Source organism: Aquarana catesbeiana, linkage group LG13, assembly GCF_042186555.1.
Source record: "Aquarana catesbeiana isolate 2022-GZ linkage group LG13, ASM4218655v1, whole genome shotgun sequence".
Lineage (NCBI taxonomy): Eukaryota > Metazoa > Chordata > Amphibia > Anura > Ranidae > Aquarana > Aquarana catesbeiana.
In genome coordinates this window covers 44,115,345-44,133,999 of record NC_133336.1, presented here as the reverse complement: position 1 = coordinate 44,133,999, position 18,655 = coordinate 44,115,345, and the positions used below count along the sequence as shown (strand labels likewise).

At 45.0% G+C, this 18,655-nt stretch overlaps 1 protein-coding gene across 1 annotated transcript in view; it reads left to right on the top strand.

The window, feature by feature from the left end:
• CCDC85C (coiled-coil domain containing 85C) overlaps positions 1-18,433 on the top strand; it is a 188,459-nt gene extending 170,026 nt beyond the window's left edge. The window contains exons 4-6 of the mRNA XM_073609902.1: positions 9,987-10,082; positions 11,856-11,954; positions 17,490-18,433. Coding sequence (XP_073466003.1) covers positions 9,987-10,082; positions 11,856-11,954; positions 17,490-17,579 — 285 coding nt within the window. The 3' untranslated portion in view covers positions 17,580-18,433. The remainder of the gene's footprint in view (positions 1-9,986; positions 10,083-11,855; positions 11,955-17,489) is intronic.
• Positions 18,434-18,655: the final 222 nt, after the last annotated feature.

Here is an 18,655-nt window from a genome sequence, read left to right as displayed (position 1 = left end):
CAGGACAGGTTCCACTCAGAACAGGCCTCACCATGGTCGACCAAAGAAGTTGAGTACATGTGCTCAGCGTCATATCCAGAGGTTGTCTTTAGGAAATGTACGTATGAGTGCTGCCAACATTGCTGCAGAGGTTGAAGGGGTGGGGGGTCAGCCTGTCACTTCTCAGACCATACGCCGCACGCTACATCAAATTGGCCTGCATGGCTGTCGTCCCAGAAGGAAGCCTCTTCTAAAGATGATGCTCAAGAAAGCCTGCAGTTTGCTGAAGACAACCAGACTAAGGACATGGATTACTGGAACCATGTCCTGTGGTCTGATGAGACCAAGATGAACTTTTTTGGTTTAGATGGTGACAAGCGTGTGTGGTGGCAACCAGGTGAAGAGTACAAAGACAAGTGTGTCTTGCCTACAGTCAAGTATGGTGGTGGGAGGGTCATGGTCTGGGGCTATATGAGTGCTGCCGGCACTGGGGAGCTACAGTTCATTGAGGGAACCATGAATGCCAACATGTACTGTGACATACTGAAGCAAAGCATGATCCCCTCCCTTCGGAGACTGGGCCGGCAGGGCAGTGTTCCAACATAACAACCCCAAACACACCTCAAAGATGACCACTGCCTTTGCTAAAGAAGCTGAGGGTAAAGGTGATGGACTGGCCAAGCATGTCTCCAGACCTAAACCCTATTGAGCATCTGTGGGGCATCCTCAAATGGAAGGTGGAGGAGCGCAAGGTCTCGAACATCCACCAGCTCTGTGATGTCGTCATGGATGAGTGGAAGAGGACTCCAGGGGCAACCTGTGAAGCTCTGATGAACTCCATGCCCAAGAGGGTTAAGGCAGTGCTGGAAAAAAAATGGTGAACACACAAAATATTGATACTTTGCGCCCAGTTTGGACATTTTCACTTAGGGGTGTACTCACTTTTGTTGCCATCGGTTGAATGGCTGTGTGCTGAGTTATTTTGAGGGGACATCAAATTTACACTGTTATACAAGCTGTACACTCACTACTTCACATTGTAGCAAAGTGTTATTTCTTCAGTGTTGTCACATGAAAAGATATAATAAAATATTTACAAAAATGTGAGGGGTGTACTCAATTTTGTGAGATACTGTATATCCAGCAAGCATGTGCCTGTATAGATCAGAGAGAATACTTACCTTCGCCTGTGAACTTCGCCCTACTCATGAGTAATGGTTCCCTGGAAAACTGAGCAGCGAGAAAGGTAAGTATTCCCTCTGTTCTTTACATGCTGGTTGAATATAGTTTAGGTATGTGACAGGGTCACAATATGATATAGTAGCAATTATATAGGAAATGGAACATTCTTCTATAGACTGGCACTGATTGGCATCTGTGGTGGGCACCTTTGATGGGGGCTGTGCTGATAACCAATGCTCCGATTATCAACGCAGACCCCCACCCCCCGGGCCAGGAGATGATCGGCTCTCCTCTGCCGTGCTTTGTCAGCGCGAACTGAGGAGAGCCGATTACCAGCACTTCCTGGTTACCACTGGGATTGGTCACAGCTGATCACTTGGTAAAGAGCCTACGTCATGAGCTCTTTACCAAGATCGGAGATGTGGTGTGTCAGAGTGACACATCACACAACCGATTGGCGCTCTGCACGTCCCCAGGGGCGCGTACGAGCAGCTTATCCTGCTGGACGTCATATAACGCCCATTTAGGATAACTGATCCTTCACTGGGCCCTCATTCTGCTGTAGGCCGGGCAGGGTGTGGTTAAATAAAACAGGTGCAGGTGTCCCATGTAAGGCCTTAGTCTTTATTAAACAAACATGGTTCTTTTTTTAGTGCACCCCCTAAGGAGCCACAAGTAGCATGGGATCCCCCACCCTACACAGCCAGGCACAACCAATCTTCACAGGCACACTTGGGTCAAAATGTTTTATTGGGGGTAATAACTTGAATAGAGATGGGAGAATATAAGATGCCCATTTGACTTCAGAACAAACATCAGGGACAACTCTTCCTACATACAGTCTCTATATACAGCTCCTCTTCTTCCTCCAGCACACTCTTGCTGGCAGAACCCAGGTATGGCACCCGGTAGTAATTTTTGTAGCAAAGGCCCATTACAGCAGGGACTTGCAGCCCCTATACTTGAAGAACAGATAGGGTGACACAGCTCACACTTTCCCAGCACGTTCTCTCTGTGATCACTGATCCCAGCACCACCTCTTCAGGCCCTGTCAGCCCACTAGACTGACACTCACCAACCTACCCGGCTGACTTTTAGGAGATCTCCTGGACGTGCTGACCTGCTCCCACTGTGCCTGTGCCTCCAGGAAGGGTTTCCTCTGTGTGTTGTAGGGGGATTCTTCCAGCACCCGAGTCCCAAGTCCGAGGTCACCCCCCCCCCCCCCCCCAGACTAGGGAGGCATGAGGAGGCATGCCCCCTGCCACCCCCCTACTGGGGATAGGCTGAGGTCCTCATAAATATTCCTAACAGTCCCTCCTAGTTTCCACCCACTATGTCTAGAACAATTTCCAATGTTCCAGAGAACAGGGGGAGGCACCAGAAGAGCTGTCAGGATGAGTCATCCAGCCCCTAAGTCACTAATCCCTGACCCAGGTTCACAACCCAGGCCTGGCTCTCAGCCAAGCCAAATTTTCCTGCATTAACAAGTAAACATATTTAGACCTAGCACACTAGCTACTTGTGCTACATAGCGATAGTGATATTACTCCTTTAGATAAAATGAAACAAGTAAACATTAAAACTTGATGTAATGAAGAAGGTACAGTACAGTGGATATATAAAAAGTCTACACACCCCGGTTATTCATAAAATGTCTTGTATAATCTTGACAGGGTGTTCTGTGATTGGAGATTGTGTTGTCTATCCACCCCTCTCCTCCAATCACAGAATACCTTGTGTTTGGCGAAAAGAATACAAGCTGTTTTCTGAATGGAGGAGTAGGAGTGCACGCGATACAGTATTTTTTGTATTTTTTATATATATTTTTTTACTGTATGCACTGTATGAGGTCGCAGGTAAGTGCCGGAGGTTCAGCACTTTATTATCAGGAATGAATGAAACTTACATCTTTAACAAGCTATCCACACATGGGGCACACGTAATTGGGGGTCATTTGTTGGCAGATCGCACATGTGCAAAAATATTTTTGTCCCCGGAGTTCAGCTTTAATGCTGGTTGACATACTGTTGCGTATAAACCATTTTTGATGTTGCCCATAGTTCTACTTTTACCATCCAGGAGTGGAGTGAAAGTGAGTAACACGGGATTTGGAAACAGAAAAGCGCGTTGATCCTTTAATGTTACTGAGGATTGCAAACACATTACACATCTGTTTCCCAAAGAGAGCCTTCACTTGTTACCGTCTTCGCAGACATCTGCCGTGGAGATTTTCAAAGAGAATATTTTTCTCTTTGTGGCTTTCAATTATTTTTTTTTAACTCCCCGGCTGATACAATGTAAGTCTGCGTCCTAAGTACGAGTGGGCTTTTACGCTTTGTACTGTATTATTTCCAGGGACACTTGGCTGCTAAGCTGTGTATTTAAAGGATAAGTCCACTTTTAAACAATGTGCACAAGTCCACTTTCAAACAAAGTGCATTTATCTTTTTCATCCCTTTTCCTGACCTAACCTTTATTGTCTGCATATTGAAAACCTGCTAAACTTCTATGAGGCTGTGTCCTGAGGCCAGAGACGATCGGAGGTGGTTCCACAGAAGTTGATGGGACTGTAATAAGCGGGTGCATCCACGATGGGTAAGACTTGCATGGCTGGACATAAACAAACGCTGGAAACAAGTGTGTGGAATTTGAGGTAAGTATGACCTGTTGAAAGGAAGGGTGGGCCAGGTTAAGAGAAGGCGGCAAAGAGGATAAGTGCACCTTGTCCCAAAGTTTAACCCTATCAACCCTATATTATCCTATCACTGCCAGGGCTGTTTTTACCTTTTTTTTTCTTTTTTTTGTTGTTGCGTGCATTCAATCCATATTTTAGGCCTGAAGATTAGTTAAAACCTCCAAACAGATCTTTTCTGAAAGCAGAGGCCATCCCCCTTCACAGACTTACTTCATCTGGCGGCCGCTGTTCCTCTGTTTACATCAGGGGTCTCCAAACTCTCTAAGCAAAGGGTCAATTTACTGTCCTTCAGGCTTTAGGGGGGCCAGACTGTGGCCAGTGGGAGTAGAAAATGCTTTGGCATCAGTGCCCCATCATTGGATCTAATAGGAGGAATAGTGCCCTATTGTTGAGATTAATGAGAAGAATAGTGCCCCAATGATGGTGTCAGTAGGGGGAATGGTGCTCCATCATTGGTGTCAATTGGTGGAACAGTGCCCCAAGGGCCAGATAAAGGCAAGCAAAGGGCCACATCCAGCCCCCGGGCCACAGTTTGGAGACCACTGGTTTACATTCAGCAGTACTGCCCTGGCTGCATTTGCATCTTAATGCCCTATAGCAGTGATGGCGAACCTTGGCACCCCAGATGTTCTGGAACTACATTTCCCATGATGCTCAACTAAACTGCAGAGTGCACGAGCATCATGGGAAATGTAGTTCCAAAACCTCTGGGGTGTCAAGGTTCACCATCACTGCCCTATAGACCCCTATAGGACTGTGCCCCAAGGCTGGAGATGAAGGGAGGTGGTCCCATACAAGTTTATAGGGCTGTAATGTGCAAGTGCAGCCTGGCCAGGGTGGTAAAGACTTGCAGTGCTGGTTGTAAACAAACAGTGGAACTGCAGCCGCCTGATTGAGGTAAGTATACATCTGTGGAGTGGTTAAGGTTAGGTCGGGGACGGGGTCAAAAAGTTGAGCATATGACAGTGCTGACCAAGGGGAATCCTTTTGAGGCTCCTTTCTTCTGGGGCGGCATTCCAAAGAGATTTTGGTCAGCGTGGTCACAGTACCCAGGAGGACAGGCAGAAACACAGGGGGATTTTATGTGCAATGTATCCGCTAGCCCACGTAAATGGAGGTAAGAGGTGTCCATTGGATGGTCAGTATAGGTGTGCGCAGCCTGTTATGTTATGCATCCCAAAGCTCAAACACGCATGACTTTCTCTGCAGCCTCAGCTGCACAGGACAGGGAATGAATGGGAAGTGCTCTGTGTTGAGCGGTTTCCTGTTCATTCACAAACTGAGTCATAATGAACACAGTTTACCATGCTTCAGTTAAGAATGAACACATTGAGTGAGTGTGTTCACTGTGTTCATTTAGAAAAGGAAGGGGAAGGTAAATGAAATATTTACTAGCCCTTTCCCCTACTCTCCATTCTGAAACATCCCCTGCAGCAGCCAGATGAGAGGAGAGGAGGGAAGCTAGCGGCACTGCTGGGGGGAAAGGATGCAACACGTGGGGAGCCCGGTCAGTAGGGGAAATCGGCATGTAGTGATTAGGGTGTGCCCTTGCACACCCCCTGTGCACACCTATGATGGTCAGTGTTGTAGATTAAAGCAAAGAAGACCTGCCTGTATAGGGTGGAAAAATTAACGCAGCTACCCATCCGCCATTTTTTTTTATAAAAATGAAAAATAAAAAAAGTCATTTTTGGGGGGTGCTTTTGTTTTTACTGATCCTGCCCTGTGTGGGGTTGAAGGTGATTACCGTGCGGCTTCTACTCTACAATGGAACCATTCTAATAACGAAACAAACATGTAAATTGAAGCACCACCCCACTGCTAAGATGTCCAGATACAACTTTACTCTAATAAAAGTCAATACACAAGTACCTAACACGTTTCAGTGGTCCAAGGGTTCCCTCCTTCACCAGGGGTGGTTTAGCAGGCTACTAAACCAGCTGCTGACAAGGCCTGTGCTTGTAATCACACTGGAAGAAATACCATTATAGGTTCGGTTCACGTCTAGGCTATTCACATTGTTGTCAATCAAGCCCTGGTGAAGGGCTGTTGGACCCCTGAAACGCGTTGGGTAATCTTTGGATTGTCCTCCTGACCTTTATTGGAATAAAGTTGTATCTAGACCTTTTAGCAGTGGTGTGGCGCTTCAATTTCCATTTTTGTTACATTGCACTATATGCCGTGGAGATCCTCTTGGGTGCCTGCCCGGGAACCAGAACATTTACATCCACATCAATACTTGGAGATTGCAATACCAGTCAGCTAACGCTACGGGTCCAGTGCCATTTTCCACTTTCCTCAATTCATTCTAACGAGTCCTTATCAATGCTGGGCCAGATTAATTCCAATAGAGAATCATCCCTAACACTGGCCCGTGGGATTCTGGGAGATACCCATGATTCTGTTCTCTTGGGGCTGTTTGTTAATTGGTTCATTTATGTGACAGCAAGCCCCGGTGGTCATTGTGTTTATAAACCGTGCAGTAAGCTGTATGGGCAATGCTCTGCCTTGGAGCTTCTCCGCGTCGGCCCGGCGGTGGCTTCTCGGCTGTGACAGATAACCGGCATCCTGACAGGTTCGTTTTAATGCGAGGTTTATTTTGGCTTATTTAATGATGGCTGGCAGTGGTCCAGCCGCTTCAGAATCTCTCCTTAACGTTCCCCCGTGCCCATCTGTGTGCGTGATCGCTCCCTCTCCAAGGTGTCACCTTACATAACCAGAATGATTGCTGAACAGATGCTACAGCTGTCACATTTTGTGTTAGATCTGAGAGACGGCGCTCGGCTTGAGACAGGACCTTTCGTGGATGACATTGCTTTACCTACTCCGCTGGGTGTTCAGCACACAGCTGCCTAGTGATCCCGGCATTTTACTTTTCAAAGAGCACCTGTACTGCTGGAGAAAATAATATGCCACGGTGTCAGTGAAAACACTTTTTTTGGGGGGGTTAAGATTCATGTACTTGCTCACAGTATTGATGTATGAACATTCGATTCCTGCTTAAAAAACTTGAGAATGGATAGTGACCTGGGAATTTATAGATGGGCAACTCCTATCCTTATATTGATTAGTGGTTCCAAATTAATAATAACTACTGCAGTAGGGAACAGACACAAAAGATACACTCCGCATCTTTCCAAATAACTGTTCTGCTTTATTATGACGCAGTTGAAGGTTTTTATACACATGATTATGTAGGTATCATATTAATATTACATTTGTACTTTTATGGTAACAAGGGGCGTAACATAGGCAGACTAATTCTAATCAGGACTCGAAAGAATGCAAACATGTAATGAAAACATTATTAGTGCCGTGTGCACAGTGAGGGCAGTGTGCAATACATACAAAATAGAATACAGTTATATACAGAACTTACAAATTTCCTTTACAGTCTTTGTATGTATGCATCGGTGTGCAAGAGACCCAACAGCACCATTCCAAACAGACTAATGCCCTGTACACACGGTCAGATTTTCCGCCGGAAAATGTGCGATCAGAAATTCCGATCGTGTGTGGGCTCCATCGGACTTTTTCCGTTGGAATTTCCGACACACAAAGTTTGAGAGCAGGCTATAAAATTTTTCGAAAACAAAATCCGATCGATTTAAATTCTGATTTTGTGTACACAAATCCGACGCACGAAGTGCCATGCATGCTCAGAATAAATTAAGAGACGAAAGCTATTGGCTATTGCCCCGTTTATAGTCCCGATGTACGTGTTTTACGTCACCGCGTTCAGAACGATCGGATTTTCCGACAACTTTGTGCGACCGTGTGTATGCAAGACAAGTTTGAGCCAACATCCGTCGGAAAAAATCCATGGATTTTGTTGTCTGAATGTCCGATCAATGTCCGACCGTGTGTACAGGGCATTGCAGGCGGTGAGAAGCATTTTATCACCTACTCACCATCTGTCTGAACCTCTTAAATGATCGCCCGCGGTTGCAGGGTCGTTGCAGCATGGCCCCCTTTCACTTGAGTGGGTCGCGTTCGGCGGGCATTAGTGCCCACCAAACGGGGGGGGGGTATAGTTTCTGCCGCGGCCACGAAACAATGCATTGTGGCCGCAGCATGTAACCCCCCCCATGCCTCTGCGTTTCCAGCTAAAGGTGGAGTGGTAAAATGTGGCTCAATCATGGGGTTACTGCCCCCCAAACCGCTAGTGCAGAGCCCTTAGATATATATATATATATATTTTTAAATCCACAGCACATTGTCCCTCGTTCTGGTAGGTGCACTCTTCATTTTAAATCTTTTTTGTCCTCTGCCCCCCATACCCCAGCAGTATTAATACACAATTATGCGGTGGACCCTCTTTAGTGAAAATACAAAATTGATGTGATTGATTATTGATTAGTGAAAAATACTCTATGTGACAATAAACATCTATACAGTAAAACCTTGGATTGCGGGCATAATTCGGAAACATGCTTGTAATCCAATGCACTAGTATATCAAAGCGAATTTCCCCATAAGAAATAATGGAAACTCAAATGATTAGTTCCACAACCATTTATTTATAGGTCATTCAGTCTATAGTCCATATAAAAAGATTAAAGCAATGTGATGGGCTATGTAACCATAAAATGTCCATCCACAAATGGAAGTCTCCACAAGGGGATTAGAAGCAAAATCCAGCAGATAAACAATAAAAGACCGACAATTTAGAAAAAAATATATATATTTTTTACTTTCTGCTATAAAACATATCCAATAAAAAAAATGGAAAAATCGAATTTCTTAATCAATTTAGGCCAATATGTATTCCGCTACATATTTTTGGTAAAAAAATCCCAATAAGCGTATATTGATTGGTTTGCGCAAAAGTTATAGTGTCTACAAACTATGGAATATTTGTATTTATTTTTTTCTATTTAAAAAAAAAACTTTTACTAGTAATGGCGGCGATCAGCGACTTATAGCAGTACTGCGATATTGCGGTGGACGTGTCGGACACTGACACTTTTTGGAGACCAGTGACACTAATACAGTGATCAGGGCTAAAAATATGCACTGTCACGGTACTAATAACACTGGCTGGGAAGGGGTTAACATCAGGGGCGATCAAAAGGTTAACTGTGTACCTAGCCTGTGCTTTCTCACTGCGTGGGAGGTGCTTTGACAAGGGGAAGGCATTGATCCATGATCTTGCTTTGCAGGAACACAGGATTAATACCTTCCCTACTGACAGAACGGCAATCTGCCTGTGTATTGTATAATCAAGGGGTGCCGGTGGACATCGAGTCCGCTGTACCTGCCGCTGGGCTCCCACTGTGTGTGATTACAGCGGGAGAGGACAGTGCGCACCGGAAGTGTCAGATCACATCCTAGGTATGTGATCTGGCACAAAGCGGCCGCCAAGCCGTAGTATATGTAGCGTGGCCGGTCCGCAAGTGATTAAAGTGGAACTATACTCCCCTTCACTAAGGCACTGCAGTGTCCTGGAGCTTCCTCATTTTCTTCCGAGTTCCGTTCTTTGGCCGATTTGATTGGCTGGGCTGAGATGACGTCACTCCTGCATATGAGCGAGAGATCATTTGTCTCCGTAGATGCCAAAATTGTACATTGAGCTGTGCATTATTATTATACTGGATTTATAGAAGGGGGACAGTACAGTTACAATACCACCCAAACAGTAGAGTTTAGAGGGCCATGGTCCACTGTTACCACCATTGGGAAATCCATCCTAGGAAATGGCACCCAGCCATCGCTGTAGACAGACAGCCTTCAACATATCAGTAGTTTAGTCTGAAGTCAGAGGGAGCCCAGAGATGGAGAAGGGTGTTTATTCCGGGTATAGGGTTGAGGAGGTGTAGCACTCCAATTGGGGAAAAATTTTTTAGCTTTTCTTGCATCTCAAAATGGAGCTTAACCCATCAATTTCCATCCAAGGTATGCCGTGAATGATGACTGTCACAGTTGCTTGTGCTTTCAAACAAACCGTCAAGCCATCAAATGTCTAGTGTCATAATTGATTACATATGCAGCTCCATGATGACTGCAGATCAGAGGCTAAGATGGCAACTTCCATGGTTGTAAAGGATAGGAGGGTTTAATTGCGCTTGAATTGTGATGGCTTTGTGAAAATAGTGTGATGCAAGCTGACTTGTCGTTATTTGTCTTATAGGGTCCGGCACGGTTAACATCAGACATCTCATCCACTCCCCCTACTGGTTACATCTCAGTGGTGCAGAAACCAGAAGCAGTAGTTCATGCGATGAAGGTACGTAGATAGGGAAAAAGAGAAAATATTGAAGCAGCTCCAAGATTCCAGTTAGGCTAGATTCACATCTATGCGTGTCGGAAATGTGTGAAAACTCTCGCGCCTTCCTGGCATGCACAGAAATGCGCGGCCCTTTAGCAGATGCCATTCACTGTTGATAGCACCGCCAAAGCATCTGCAGATGTGTTCACCGTGTGGTTCGGTGTTTTGCATTTTTGGAAAAGAATCAGGAACTACTTTTCTGTGTTTCTTGCTCATAGGGCAGCACATTGAAATGAATGGGTTGCCCTACCATGGAGACGCACCCACACTTGGTCGCTCTTGTAGGTGTGAACCAAGCCTTGGGTTATATCTTGAAACTGATGTAAGTCCTGTTTTGACAACTTGCATGATGCCTGTCTTCTGTACTATTTTGTGAATGAAGGGTTACTGAGGGTGCGCTCACACTTGCGAACGCACCGTGTGCGCGATGAGCCACAAGAACCCGAGCGAGGGTTCCCACGATTAGCTGTGTATAGGCAGCCCCATTGAAAGCAATGGGAGGCTGCCGGGTTATGCAGCTAATCACCCCCACAAGGTTCACATGAATGTTCGGTACTAAAAGCAGGCGCTCCAAAACAGTATGTCAGGTCGGGCAAATCCTACTCTCTAGCCTAATGTCGTGTACACACGGGTGGACTTTTTGGCATCAAAGGTCCGACGGTCTTTCCGACGGATTTTTGACGGACGGAAGTCCGACGGATTCATATGTGATGACATATGACCAGACTAAAATAAGGAAGTTCATAGCCAGTAGCCAATAGCTGCCCTAGCGTCGGTTTTCGTCCATCGGACTAGCATACAGACAAGCGGATTTTTCGACCGGACTTGGGTCCGTCGGAAAGATTTGAAACATGTTCCAAATCTAAAGTCCGTCTGATTTTCAACCAAAAAAGTCCGCTGCAGGCCTGATGAAGCCCACACACGGTTGGATTGTCCGACGGATTCGTCCCGTCGGACCAGTCCGGTCGAAAAGTCCGCCCGTGTGTACACGGCATAAGACCTAAAGCAGATCAAGCTAAAAAAAGATCAAAATAATAATTGCTCAAGCTTGCCTAAGAAAGTTCATAAAATTGAATATTCAGATATTTTTTTTCACTGAAAAAAAAATCACAACTTGTTTTCTTTCGGTGGGGATGTGGAACTCCCTTCCACAATTCGTGGTGTCAGTGGCAAGTGTCAATAAAAAAAAAAAAAAAAACTCCTAGATGGACAGCTTAAAGAATGTAATATACAGGGATATGGGAAATGGTTTTGACATAAACACACCCACACAAGTTGAATTGGATGGACCGGTGTGTTTATTCAACCTTATCAACTATGTAACTCTATAACACTGGTCCTCAACCACCGGGCCATGGTCTACTTCCAGGCTGTGGCCTCCCTTTTTCCAGGTCTCCGGCCAGCTGCAGATCCCCTTCCCTCCCATAGTGCCTACCAACTACTATAGTGCCCCCCCCAACCTTCCATAGTGGCCCACAGTGCCCCCCCCAACCTCAAATGGTACTTTCCAGCCTCTTACAGTGCCACCCAGCCCCCTGCAGCACCTTCAGCCCCCCCATAGTGACCTAAACCTTAACAATGTCCCTCACTGCCCCCACCTGCCTCAGTCTCCTACACTGCCCCTGCAAAGTCCCCAGCCACCTGGAGAGCCCTACCTATAGAATATACCATTTCTCAGTTGTTTAGTCTTATAGAAAATGTGGATCACAAACACTTTTTTTTCCCGCACAGGTGCTAGAAGTGCATGAAAATCTGGACAGACAGGTAGCGGACAGCTATGAGGAGGACCTCAGCGAGAAGGAAAAGGCAATTGTCCGAGAAATGTGCAACGTAAGTACATACTGTTCAGCCAGTGTTTCACTGGTAACCTCACATAGGCACAGGCAGTAGTGTCCTCTACATGGTTTTAAGGAAGCTTTTACTGAAAGAAATGCAAATGAGGACATTGCCGACCTCTTCTCTGGAAAATACCAGGTACCTGGCTGTTGTGCCGACTCACTGGCTTCAATAATTTTCCAAATCACTGACCCAGAACCAGTATGCAGATCCGTAGTTATAACTTTGCTTGTTCAGCTTAAGAAAAAGTATTGACACAGACAGCCAAGCAATTGGCATTTGTAGAATGAGGGTCTGCAGTTACAGATTTCACCCATGGCGCCGCCTACCGCTGGAATTGGGTATCTTGATGCAACCGATATTAAGCTGGCCATACATTGATTGAATTGGGGGGCCGGATCTTGATGAACTTGCCAAAATTCGATTAGTGGGTGGCCCTGCTGGCTCACTCCCACCCACCTGACAAGAAACCCGGTTTCTTTCGAGTTTTTAATAGAAGGAGCTGGGTGAAAAATTGTCAGCCAAACAGCAGTTGCATGCAGTCAGGTACAGTCGCTGTTTGGGTATACAATAGCCCAGGGGGGCGATTTGTCAGACCATACTGTATAGCCTACAGGCTGAATGAAAAAAAATTTAATAGTGTATGGTCATCTTAAAGAGGAACTGCAGTCTGCTCATATAATTTGTAATAAAAACATCTATGCCATTCTATAGCTTCCCTCCAACCACTTTGCATATTATTTTATATATATATATATATATATATATATATATATATATATATATATATATACTGTGATTCTGTACTTGTTTACTATGCTGCAGAGATCTCCCTCCACTAAGACTGGCTGCAGCCATTTTAACTGTGGGCAGCTGAAGCCACTGCCTGTTTACTTCCTGGATTTACACAGAGGCACACCTCCAGCTCTGCAGCTCTGATTGGCCCTCTTATGACCCCCCTTTCTGGCAAACTCTCACAAGAGTGAGAGAGAGAGCTGTCTATGATGTCATAAGCCTAGGCTAATGACCAGACAAGAAACAGGAAGTGGTCTGTATAAGGTATTTACTGGCAGAAAAAAAAAATGTTTTACTAATCAAAGTTAAAACAACAAGTGCAGAAGATTAAATAGATGGAAAGATGAAAAAATTACTGACGTTCCGCTTTAAAGTGACACTAAGCAATATTCTTATTCTCACAAAATATTTGATACTCATCCCCTACTTAATGGCCCTGTAATCTATTTTTCATGCTTTTCTTACTTTTTCTGGCTCCTTATAACGTCCTGCCAAACACAACTTTCCCCCTCGCTTCTGGGAATGAGCAGGGCATGTTAGTTGCTGTCATGTTTACTGTTCTATGCTGACTACAGATCCCATAGTCCATAGTTTATCTCAAGAGTGAGCAAGAGAGGGTAGCCATGTTCCTACATACAGTGGGACCATGGAGAACAAACGTAGTCAGTCTAATGCCGCGTACACACCGGCAGACTTTCCGACTGGACTGGCCTGACGGATCGAATCCGGCAGACAATCCGACCGTGTGTGGGCTGCATTGGACTTCCGACGGACCGTTTCGGTCAGAAATCCAATGGACTATAGCTTTGAAACTTGCTTCAAATCTTTATGTCGTAACTCCGCCGGACTCAGTTCCTGACGGAAAGCCCGTTCGTCTGTATGCTGGTCCGACGGACCAGATACGACGCAAGGCAGGGTACTGCATCTCACGCTCGCTGCAATAGGAAAAACAAATATTCCTATTGCGGCAAGCGCGGGGCATACCAGGCCCTTAGTCTGGTATGGATTGTAAGGGGAACCCCCCTACGCCGAAAAAACGGCGTGGGGTCCCCCCAAAATCCATACCAGACCCCCATCCGAGCACGCAGCCCGGCCGGGCAGGAAAGGGGGTGGGGACGAGCGAGTGCACCCCCTCCTGAGCCGTACCAGGCTGCATGCCCTCAACATGGGGGGGTGCTTTGGGGGAGGGGGGCCTCTTCCCAACAACCCTGGCCGTTGGTTGTTGGGGTCTGTGGGCGGGGGGGCTTATCGGATTCCGGGAGCCCCCTTTAATAAGGGGGCCCCCCAGATCCCGGCCCCCCACCCTATGTGAATGAGTATGGGGTACATGGTACCCCTACCCATTTACCTGGGGGAAAAAGTGTCAATAAAAAAACACACTACACAGGTTTTTAAAGTAATTTATTAGACAGCTCTGGGGATCTTCTCTCGACTTCGGGGGTCTTCTTTCAACTTCGGGGGTCTTCTTCCGACTTCGGTGGTCTTCTTTTCTCCGATCTCTTCTCCCGGTGTTCGACCTCTTCTGCCGGCTCCTCCACTATCTTCTTCCACTCTTTTGCTAGCGGTGGCCCGGACTTCTGCCTTCTTGTCTTCTTCCCTCTTCTCTTCTTCCGATGTTGACACGACGCTCTCTCCAGCTCTAATGCTTTCTGAATGCTCCGCTATGACTTATATAGGCGGTGACCATGCCCCCTTAAGACGTCACAGTCCCTGGGCATGCTGGGACTATGACGTGGTCAACATCACCCGATGACCACGCCCCCTAAAACGTCATAGTCCCAGCATGCCCAGGGACTGTGACATCGTAAGGGGGCGTGGTCACCGCCTATATAAGTCATAGCGGAGCGCTCAGAGAGCATTAGAGCCAGAGAGAGCGTTCTGTCAACATCGGAAGAAGACAAGAAGGCAGAAGGCAGAAGTCCAGGCCACCACTAGCAAAAGAGCGGAAGAAGATAGCAGAGGAGCTGGCAGAAGAGGTCGAACACCAGGAGAAGAGACCGGAGAGACCCCCGAAGTCGGAAGAAGACCCCCGAAGTCGGAAAAAGACCCCCGAAGTCGGAAAAAGACCCCCGAAGTCAGAAGAAGACCCCCGGAGCTGTCTAATAAATTACTTTAAAAACCTGTGTAGTGTATTTTTTTTATTGACACTTTTTCCCCCAGGTGAATGGGTAGGGGTACCAAGTACCAGGTACCAAGTAAAAAAAAAGGAATTTGGAGAAGGCTAAAAAGAATAGAAGGGACTTTTCTGACTTAAGAGTACATACAAGTAAGGATTTTAAAAAAATAAGAAAAAAACCTACATACTTACATCCATGCTGCAGCATCAGTGTGATGCTGCAGCTGTCCCATGTTAGCTGTAAGCTTGGGAACTAAGTGATCACATGATCGCTGATTGATTAATTCTCAGTCTGCTCCAAGTGGAGAGCAGTGGCTGCCAGTTTTACTGGAGCATCAGTCTGGAGCGTGTGGGTGAGAGCTGATTCTGGCTCTCACCCACACGCTGAAAGACCATGGATCCCAGGGTGGATCCCGACAATGTTGTCAGGAATGCTTCTCGAGCTCTGGCCCCGTCAGCTGTTAATAGGTAATAGGCTGTTTTCAACTGACACTGGGTCACAGGAGGACAAAATGATCGTACTGCTGTGACCCACAACTTATTATAAAATAGCTTTGGCCCCGAGTTTCCTTCTCAGAAGTCGCGTTGGTGTGAACTGACGAGAGAAGGAGACAAAGCATTTTACCTTGTCATGTGGTGGGACTGCAATGGAATAGCTGCCCAATGCAGTCCGACCGCATCTAGTGTGAATGGGCCCTCCATGACACAAACAGCTATATAAAAAGTAATGTATGATGGGTCCATACACTTACATAAAAAAACAAGAGGGCTCACTTGCTTTGTGCATTAACTCGTTGAGCCCTGGAAGGTTTTAACCCCTTCAAGACCAGGGTATTTTTTTTTCTATTTAGCACCATGCTACTTAATTGGCAATTGCTCGGCCGTGCAACACTGTACGCAAATGGAATTTATATAATTTTTTTTTCCACACAAATAGAGCTTTATTTTTGTGCTATTTGATCACTTTTTATTATTTTTTTATTTTTTATTATATATAAAAAAGAAATACCGAAAATTTAGAAAAAAAAATCCCTAATAAAATCAAATTTTTTCATAAGTGTAGGGCAAAATTTATTCTGGTACATGTCACAGTGATCTGGGATGATCCTACTAACACTGCATTTTTGGGGACACCAGTATAGTTTTGCTCTTGATCAAGATAATGATCCGTACAGACACTATACTGGTAATGGTGGTGATCGGTAACCTGTGACTATAATAGTGTGGTGGGAAATCTGTCGCTAACTGGCACTGGCTGGGAGGGACACTGATTGACACTGACTCGCTAGTGATACTAATACAGTGATCAGTGATAATAATGTACACTGTACTAATGACACTGCCTAGGTGACAGAAGTGATCAGGGGGGCAATCAAGGGGTTGACTGTGTACCTAACAAGTGTATGTGTGCTGCTTTTACTCACAGTTCATCTGGCTGGGTCTCTCCATTTCTGTACGGTAACTGATAGCAGGGACAAATCCATCCAGATCTTTTTGCTGTGATTGGCCACAGCCAATCAGCAGGTATACAGCCAAGTTTGGCTGTAACCTGCTGTCAAATTTGTGCTGTGTCCAATCACTGTACAGGTTAGCAGGGGGTGCGTGCATATGAGCCTCTAAACCAGGAAGTACACTACAATGTACGGGTACATCGCAATGCCTGGGGCTGCCGGCCGCTAGCAGTAAATGTACCGCTGGTGATCAGCAAGAGGTTAACTGACACCTTTTACTTAGCAATAAAAAGTAATATACTCCCAAGACACTTGGAGCTTTAAGCCCAATGCAAGTTTCCAACAACTCAGCCAGAACTGGTAACACCCCTCTTGATAGAAAGATGTCCCTGAGTCCTGAAGATACTTATGCATTTCAAGGGTGCCCCCTCTTCTTCAGAGCTAAAAAGAAGTATATTACATTGTATTGTTAAAGAAAAGGTATCCTAGATAATGCACAAGGCTGGTGCCCCCTTTTTTTGTTTATGTACAGTGGGGTTGATTTACGAAACCTAAAGAGTGCAAAATCCGGTGTAGCTGTGCATGGTAGCCAATCAGCTTCTAACTTCAGCTTGTTCAATTAAGTTTTGACAAACCTGGAAGCTGATTGGTTTCTCTGCAGAGCTGCACCAGATTTTGCAGCCTCCAGTTTTAGTACATCAACCCCAATGTGTATGGATCCCCCAGCCAGAGGTGGGCAACAAGGCCAAGTGGTTGCTAGAAGACTATGAACTGGGTTGTGTGCCGGAGATGCCTGTAATTTTAAAATAATTCTTCCATCAGGATTGCTGCCACACCTTAGCGCAGAAGTGATATTGTGATAATATAGGGAGGGGCAGAGGAGTTTGGCCAGCACAGAAAGTAACTGGACACTCCCAAAAGGGGAAAGGGCTGTGACTTGCATAGAGGGAGAAGGCTGTGCTAGGGAATTGACTCTTCCTGGATTCATTCTATTTTCTCGCAAGTTCAAAGACACATTGCAAGTGAATTTGAAAAAGTATTTTATGGAAAGGAAAACAAAAAAACCCCCTCTGCAATAAAACATTTATAACACTTGATTTGTCTGTGCTTTTTATTATGTATTTGTATTATTATGTATTGTACATACATTTGTCTGTTCTTTTGCAGGTGGTATGGAGAAAACTGGGGGATGCCGCCAATTCCAAACCTTCAATCAGGCAACATCTGTCCGGAAACCAGTTCAAAGGACCTTTGTAGAACAAAATCTCCCTACTCTTCCCTTAGAGGAAGAATTTGTCCAAGGCACTTGTATTAATGAACTCTGTATACTGTGACTTGAGGTCGTTAGATAAGCTGGAGACACAATAGAGTGTACATATGTCTGCTGATTTTACTGGACCCTTTATTTTGTATTCTATATCACTTGTACATATGGTAGATAAAAAAGAGGGGGGATATAAAACCACTAAGTGTCTCCTTCTTCTCACACAAACATCATCCTATAGATCACTGTTCTGGAGTTAAGATGGGGGCCTTCGGGGGTCTTTGGCTCTTTACCTGTTGGACTACAATGTCTAGCCTGACCAAACAGCTGTCGCTTGTGCCCCACCTGACTTTAGACCAACCAATGAATTTTTGTGCAAATATTACTTCTGTTTGACCATTCCGACCTTTTAATGAGGCAAATTAGCTACACACTGGATAATTCCCCCCACGGAAAACCACACAAAGAATTTTGATTGTTTTATTTAATAGCGTTGGAACAAAAAAATCTGGATATTTTTGTATAGAATAAGAAGCGTAGCTTCGAGAATTCTGGGATCGTTTTCCAACCCTTTGTGTTTTGTGCACTTTCTCCAGAGCAGAGCATTGCTGGTATAGGTTTTATTTGAAGGATATCTGGGAACAAAAAAAAAAAAATCTTAAAAAGGACTTTGTAGATTTTTATTTGGTAAAGACCAAAATACTTTTTTTGTTGTATTTTTTCCTCCAAAGTGCTGTATATAAAGTGGATGGATTTCTATTTTGTTACACTGTATTAGATTCCGTAGAAGTTGACAGAGAAAATATATTCCTTTTATGCCGGTATATTAAAAACTCTGTATACACGAGCATTGATTTTTCTTCAAAGTTTGTCAGATACATAAGGGTATAAGAAGGAAAAAAAAGGGGGTGCCGGGATAATCCTTCAGCTGTTCTTAGGCAGGAACATCCATTTTAACAATAATAATAAAGAATATTTTTATATATATATATATATATACACACATATATATATATATATATATATATATATATATATATATATATATATATATATACACACATATATA